Genomic DNA, 7,662 nt, shown 5'->3' with positions numbered 1-7,662 from the left:
CCTAAAACTGAAAAAAATGAAAGAAATTATAATATACAGTCTTAATTCCTATCTTGTAAAGAAAACCTTTCCAGAAATAGAAAATTTATAACAAAAATTCTATAGAAAAAATTATCAAAAATACTCTAAATACCAAAAATTAAACAAAATACCAAAAATAAAAATCATCATAAATAATAATAAAATTATTCCATTCCAGTATCAAGCTACCTCTCTCTATGCCTCGCTTATATACAAGGAATCACACAACGTATCACAGTGGACTCAATTGTTTAGAAGAAAATGTAAATCTATTACATTAATGGTCCCCTAGTACTGACCCTACGAATATGGAGAGAGGTACATGCAAATACACAGGCATTAGGTGTATGGTAGGGTAAACCTCAGGTCGTCAGTTCCTGAGAATCGATCACTACAAGAAAATTGGGATTTTACAACACTTAAAAGACAACGCTTTTTTTAAAAAGTGTTGTCTTTTTCTTTTTAACAATGTTTTTAATGAAAAGCGTTGTCTATTTCTTTATTTTCTTACTAATAGACAACGCTTTTTTAAAAACCGTTGTGTATTAGTGATTTTTATGGGTCAAACACAACGCTTTTTGAAAAGCGTTGTCTATTAGTATTTTTTTAGTGTCTACGACAATGATTTTTAAAAAGCGATGTGTATTGTTAAACCCTCATCTAAATCTGGGATAATACAAACTGTTGGATCAAGTACCCTTAGGTTTCACTCTCACAACTCCTCATGCCTATCTTCCCGAACCCCTCTCACGCCCTCTCCTTCCAACTCCTCCTCTCATGTCCTCTCCATCCAACTCCTCTCCAGCAAACCCCTCTCCGGCGAACTCCTCTCCACGAACCTCCTCTCCTCTAAATTCCTTCACCTCTTCGTCAAATAGCAAATGCCCTAATCACTCTGCTCTTGGATCGCTGCCTCCGCACTAGATCTACTCGCCGGTGGTTTCCTCTGCAGAAATGGTAGGGTTTACGGTTAATTCGACAAGGTTTTGTTTCCTCTGTTGATTCTTTTGTTTCCTGTTTTTTTCCCTGCGATTTTTACCATAGATTAGATTATTAGCGAATAGAAAAAAAAGGGTTGAGACGACAGCTTAGGAAATTTATTGGATCATTGGAAATGTATTGATCGGGACAGTCAATTGACTTCAAATGTTCCAGATATGTCGTTTGTGTGTGTAACGCTTCTGTCTAGGGCTTTCCGTAACCGAACTACTTAGTTTAATATGTTTAGATCAGTTGTTTGCCGATATATGCTAATTACTCAAATTTACTTGCAGCCGGTTTGTAACTAGGCACCAATTCATTCAAACATCTGATTTTCATGTTTTTGTGACATATCTCATGCATTTGATGATCATTTTATGGTACAAAGTAATTGTTGATATTGCATTGAAAGTCTGTACTTATTTTTCTTGTGTTTGGTATTGTGTGCCTATCATCCTTGGCATTAGATCATTATTTTGAAAGGTAACACAATATGTATGAATTAGTGTTTTTCTGAATTCTTTCCGTGACAAATTCTTTAATTTGCTCTTGGCATCTGCAGGCAAATGCTTGGATTTCAAGAGCATCAAAGTATCGGAGTTCAGTTTGGAAGGTTAGCGACAAACGGCCAGGTGATACTCTAATTAGGACGGGATCTATCACCTATGATATATATTTAGGGTGTTGCTCAGCTGTTTTATTTCTCAGGTTATAATGCCAGTGACTCAGATTCTGATGAGGAGAAGATTAACATCAAATCATCAGCAGAAGGACCTGGTTCATAAGGTGAGTTATTCTTCTGTTCTGTTTGGTAAATTTTTAAACTCAGATTCTAGATGATTGATGCTCTATCAAGTTAAAAGGCAAAAGAAATAAGTAGCCATGGATCACTATTATTTTATTTTTGCATCTCAAATAATTTATAGTGCAATATATCGGATATTTGAAAGGTCCTGTAAAATTGAATGGCCAAAGTGATTTACTGCTAATCTTGAACTATCTTTCACATATCTAGTTCTTTTGATTCCTGTTAATTTCATTTTTATTAATTCATTGATCATGACTCATGACAAGGAACACAAATTTGTCTTTCTGTTCTAATCTTGGTCAAGTGAAATTTCCTGCACGATGTTAAATATACCACAAAATTAAATAGTCTAGTGCAAGAAAGATATTCTTTTAGAATTTTAGGCCTTCATTTTTAAGTTGTTTTGTCATGTGCCTTAGTCTAGCTTGAGATGACAGCATACAAGGATGATTGCTCTCCTAGAGATGCTCAATCCTGAAGTTTAAGAATGAATATTTAGTTCAATAATCTTTGTGATTTTGGGTTGTAAAACTCTCTGCAAATTGGTTTGGGTACATGATTTAAAATCTTACTCCTGGAGTGGAACTAGATAGTTTGGTATTGTTTTGATAGTAGGTGTTAAGAGGAAAAGAAGAGGGAGGAGCTTAGCTTAAGGCATTGCCCTGAAGAAGCCTTTTGACTTTCAAGAGTTCGTTCAACATTGACATTTATACGGAACTAAAGTTTTGCCCTTGCGTAGTGAAGAGGCTTCAGTCACCTGGAGGAGTCATGAGTAGGACAGTCACAAAGCTGTGGAGTTAAGCAACAAACTATATATATAACTCATCCTTTTCTTGTTTTTCATACTGGTTTTTTCAGTTTCTCTGGAATTGTATATCTCAGCTACCTTTAAGAAGATTGAGAAAATGTCTGATCTGATTAACTTACAGCATTTAGTTATTCTATAAATAATTTGGATTTTCTGCTTTTCTAGTCTGACACCATTTGCTATTGTTTGTATAATAATTGCTAGTTATTCTAATTGTGAATTTATCATTTTGGATGAAGTCTCATCTTGGTGTTGTTTCTCCGAAATTTAAAAAGAAACAAGCTAGATCATCACAGAAGTTAACTACCAAACTCCACAGTTCTTTGGAAGACCCCAACACAAATGATTTGGAGGATGATCTACCCGTAGATAATGCTTCAAAGCAATTGGTGCTTCATAATGAGGCTTCTAGTACACATTAGATACAAGTGAGAAGTAGTAAAGGTATGTGTAATTATATATAACATATATTTTAATGTGTATGTTTATCATTATTAATTTGTCTGTAATTAACATAGACTCCTCGACAACAAGATGTCAAACAATGTGGTTATTATGTGATGCGATTTATGAGACAAATTGTTGAAGAAGTTAAAATTATCGAGAGAGATTCACTACGATCTATAGTAATGTTTTCTTGCTTATGTCTCAAATTATTTGAAATAAATTATTTAAAATTTGCAAAGTCAATGTTGATTTTTTTTTTCTATTAATGGTCACAGTTTACAGAAGCGGAGTATTCTCGAGAAGAAATTGATGAGGTGCGATCGAAGTTGGCAGAATGTATACAAGATCATATTTATGAGTAGGTACGTTCAAGTTTATGTAAGTTCATTACCTTGTTTTAGTTAAAGTTTATGTAAGTTCATTACCTTCTTGATGGCCCAAAAACATCAGATGAGTTTAGGAATATAAATTTGGGTTTGTCATACCTTTTCAGGTCAAACAAAATATGACTGACAGAACTCATCAACTTCTAGATGCTCGATCAAAGGGCAGGTAATATCCAAGAGTCGGCTTCAATATCTTGTAGAAAATACCATGTTTACTGGTTCAAAAATGGTTTTTTGCTACCTTCATGTTGACATGTTGAATTTTTAAATCCTTTCTTTGCACTCTAGAATCAAAGCCATATTTTATATGTATAGTTTAGTACACCGGAAAACTACATTTGCTACTGAAAAATTTCAAGTCAAATTGTGTTTGATAAAGCTACAAGTTCTGCAAACCAAAGAAATCAGAACATATGCTGATTTCGACTTTAGTTCATATGTAAGAACTCAAATGAAATATATGTTGTTCTTTTTGCACTGCATCTCTAATTATGTATTCAGGTCTCACAGTGGTTTCCCTAGCATCTCCAATTATGCTATTCTTTTTGCTATATTTCCATGGCGGAAACAAAGTAGCACATGTATTTTTCGTTTGCTTTATTCCCCGTTATTTTATGCTTAATTTTTTTTCTCTTAAAAATTATTGTATGGTGTGAACTGTGACCTTTATTTTCAGCTATTACCACCGAAAATTTCTTTTGCATAATACTGATGGTATTGTTTTCTGTGATAGATACACAGTGGTAGGTGTTTTGTCCCAGTCTCAAGCCGTCAATCCATTTTGATCAATATATCTAGTAGAAATAAGCATGCAGATCGTTATCTTCGAGGCTGGCTAGCTATTTTGTATTTTTTTTATTTTAAATTTGAATGCCACTAACTACTTTGAAACAGAAATATTTAGTCTTTGTGTATAGTTGAATTCTCCTGTAAATACTAATACTTTATAGTTGAATTCTATTGTTTGGTATGAGTTTGAAATCATTAGCTGAGCTAATTAATGCTATTTTATATGTCAAATTCGAATTTGGACATGGTAAAAGAAAATTAATAGTTTTGTAAATATAAAAAAATGATTTTGTAAATAGATTTTTTTTTTAATTTTTTTTAAAAAAAGACAACGCTTTTAAAGCGTTGCACAAGTGTTGTCTTTGCCAAAAACAACAACGCTTTTAAAGCGTTGCAATAATGATGTTTTTGCAAAAATTACATAATTCTTTTAAAGTGTTGCAAAAGCGTTATCTTTGCTACAAACGACAGCGTTTTTAAAGCGTTGTTTTTAAGCAGATTTTTAACAACAGTGTTTTTAACAATGCTTTTTCAGCCACATAGACAACGCTTTTAAAGCGTTGTCTATTAGTTTTTTTTCTTGTAGTGGATCCCTGATCATTACGCAAGAGATGTCATGTGTCTATCGTCTGCGCTACGCCTAGGGGCTGGACTCAATTGTTTAGAGATACCTTTCGCGTGGCTTTCTAATGTCGGGCAGGATAGCGATTATCGTACAAGCTTACGAGAAAGGGAAATTGAGAAGAATTCAAGAAGAGAAAATCACTGTCCTTTAGTTTTTTTCCAAAGAAAGGGAGTTAAAAAAATGAAAAAAAATCTTAATGCATAGACCTCAATTCTAGTATTTTAAAGAAAAGAAATAAATTCTAAAATAAAAAAAAATATTAACAATTCTCATCTTGAAAGGAAAGAAATACTAACAAAAAAGGAAAATGACTCGTAATCCTAAAATCTTTAAACAGACACAAAATCAAAAAATTGAAAAGATAAAAATGATCAAAAGTACCTTAATTCCATATACTAAAAATTACCGAAAGATGAAAATGATCAAACACACTTAAATACCAAAAATACTCTAAATACTCAAAACTCTAAAAATTACTAAAAAAATATTAAACAATTATCTTGATCCTCCTGCATCAGTCGTCCAGAGTTAAAGAGAACTCGTCCTCGAGTTCAAATTATTGTAAGGTGATAGTCCAGGAGGAAGATCATTTGATACCAAATCAATAAATTTACTAGTAGTTGGACTTTGAGAATCTTCATCAATCCATTGACGAGTAGGACATTGTGGATACTGTCCATCTTCACATCCCTCGAGCACTTCTCCATAGGCTCCGTGTATTTCCTAAACAGGTCATGTTGAACTCCTCTTCTAGTAAATCAATTTTAATCTCTATCTTTTCATATGCATTTGAAACATGCAGCTTTAATTCCAATAGTTTGTTCGTAGAAAGTCTCATTAAATTGGAGTCACCACCAAAAGCATCCTCTGGTTGAACCAAATCAACAAGCAGGGAATCAAACGAACTGATAGAATTGACCCTCCCTCAAAACTTATCTTCAGTGCCTAGTGATGAGCTCCATGTAGCTGAACATGTAATTGATGGCGACAAGCATGCACCAACAGAAGGTTCCACCTTTTGCCTCTCATACTTGGCAAGCTCTTGCCCCATCCAAATTGTGGTTTCTTAAAAGTACTTTCAGTTGAGAAAGAAGAAGCTACTGGAGCCTCGAAAGTTTCCTTCTCCACAGGTGACACCAGCTTAGTTCCAGAGTCCTTCATCTCAGATCTACCCTTCTTAGCTGAGGATGAACGGCTCCATTTCTTCCAAGGTATTGAACCCAATGAATGGCCAATCTAAAATCGTTGTAAACCAAATCTATCATTAGTTCCCAACCACGGGTCGAGTGAAATCCGACCCATAAATCAATAACTAAAAGAATCGAAAAAACTTTTATTGTGTCACACTTATAAACAAAGGAAATAAATTTTAAAATAAAAAAAAATTATTAACAATTACCATATGATAAAGAACAAAAGGTATCCTAAAAAAAAGAAAAAAAGAACAAGACTCGTAGTCCAAAAATATAACAATATAAAAGATAAAAATTATTAAAAATACTTAAAATTATCATAAAATTAAAAATTATCAAAAATTTCCTAATATCAAAAATTCCATAAATACTTAAAACTTTAAAAATTATTAAAAATAGTTTTTTTTTTTTAAAAAAAAATGTCCAGATCCCCGCATCATTTTCCCATGGAAACGCTCTTGTATATAGCCGGATCCTCCCTGATACAAATCCACCAGCCCCATCCTGCCTCTAGTGCTCAAGGCATGCGCCTCGCTCTCCTTGGTGCGATCTTTGCATGCAGAGTCAGTTGAAGATTGGTATTAGTCATCATGAGCTATTATTGGTCGGAACCACCTTTGTTTTTGTGTACTCAAAATGCTATCGAACAGATGAATGCTAGAAAGATGTTTGATGAAATGCCTAAGAAGAACGCCGTGACCTTTAGCACGATGATTAGCGAGTATTCGATGAGTGACATGGAGTCTTCTTTGGAACTCCTGAGGTGGTTACCTGAAAGGACCCCGACAATCTGGGCTCTGTTGATTGGGGACTTCATGAAGATGGGTATACCATTGTTGGAAGGTGCTTGTTTGACCGGGTTTCCGAGAAGTCAGGGACAGTCATCACGTGGACTGTAATGGTCCATGGTCACACTGTGAATGGTGATTTGGAGGCAGCAAGAGCGTTGTTTGACCAGATGTCTGTGAAGAATGTGTTTGTGTGGTCATCCATGATCACTGGTTACTTTAAGAAGGGTGACAGCAAGCTGGCTCAGTCTCTTTTTGAGAAAACTCCTGTGCGGAATTTGGTGAATTGGAATGCTTTGATTGCAGGTTACATACAGATTGGTTGCTACGAGAAGGCATTGGAAGCTTTCGAGCAAATGCAGGAGGACAGGTTCCAACCTGATGAGCTCAACATTGCTAGCTTGTTGTCGGCCTGTGGGCAGCTTGATTCTTTGCATCATGGAAAGATGATCCATAAGATCATCAAGAGGAGTGGAATTACGATGAATTTGTAGGTTTTCATAATATGAATTCACATGCTTTAGTCCGTATAATTTACCAATAGATTATAGGAACATGCTTTGTCCCAAATCAAATCACAGTTGTATATATCTTTACCATGATAAATCGAGAATAGGAAAGATTAAAATTATGAACACGAAAGCGTACTAGAATCCATAGGTTAAATCTGAATTGCCTGTTATAGTTTTTCCAAAACGATCGGTTCTTCCCTTTCAAATACATTCTATCGAGAGAATACAAAAACTAATGGAAAAAATTAGAACCATCGTTTGGGAACCATAACCCTTTTAATAACAAAAATCCTTTATTTTCAAT

General features: G+C 34.4%; 1 protein-coding gene and 1 long non-coding RNA gene across 5 annotated transcripts; both read left to right on the top strand.

The window, feature by feature from the left end:
• Positions 1-704: 704 nt before the first annotated feature.
• LOC121992198 lies at positions 705-4,400 on the top strand. 4 transcript variants are annotated; one of them, XR_006114822.1, is made up of 8 exons: positions 705-978; positions 1,565-1,634; positions 1,711-1,788; positions 2,938-3,062; positions 3,137-3,244; positions 3,341-3,427; positions 3,559-3,617; positions 4,185-4,400. It is a non-coding gene; the product is annotated as an uncharacterized LOC121992198 (long non-coding RNA). The 4 variants fall into 4 exon arrangements; XR_006114820.1 differs by having other exon boundaries at positions 2,894-3,062; positions 4,185-4,399; XR_006114819.1 differs by having other exon boundaries at positions 2,858-3,062; positions 4,185-4,399.
• Positions 4,401-6,504: 2,104 nt separating this feature from the next.
• Positions 6,505-7,340, top strand: LOC121990821 (pentatricopeptide repeat-containing protein At3g21470-like). Its single transcript, XM_042544887.1, has 3 exons — positions 6,505-6,621; positions 6,709-6,821; positions 6,902-7,340. The coding sequence occupies exons 1-3, from the start codon at positions 6,505-6,507 to the stop codon at positions 7,338-7,340; spliced, it is 669 nt and encodes a 222-aa protein (XP_042400821.1).
• Positions 7,341-7,662: the final 322 nt, after the last annotated feature.

The sequence above is a fragment of the Zingiber officinale genome, chromosome 6B (assembly GCF_018446385.1).
Source record: "Zingiber officinale cultivar Zhangliang chromosome 6B, Zo_v1.1, whole genome shotgun sequence".
Classification (NCBI taxonomy): Eukaryota; Viridiplantae; Streptophyta; class Magnoliopsida; order Zingiberales; family Zingiberaceae; genus Zingiber; species Zingiber officinale.
Note: the sequence above shows the minus strand (reverse complement) of the source record. Positions and strands in the feature narration are given on the sequence as shown.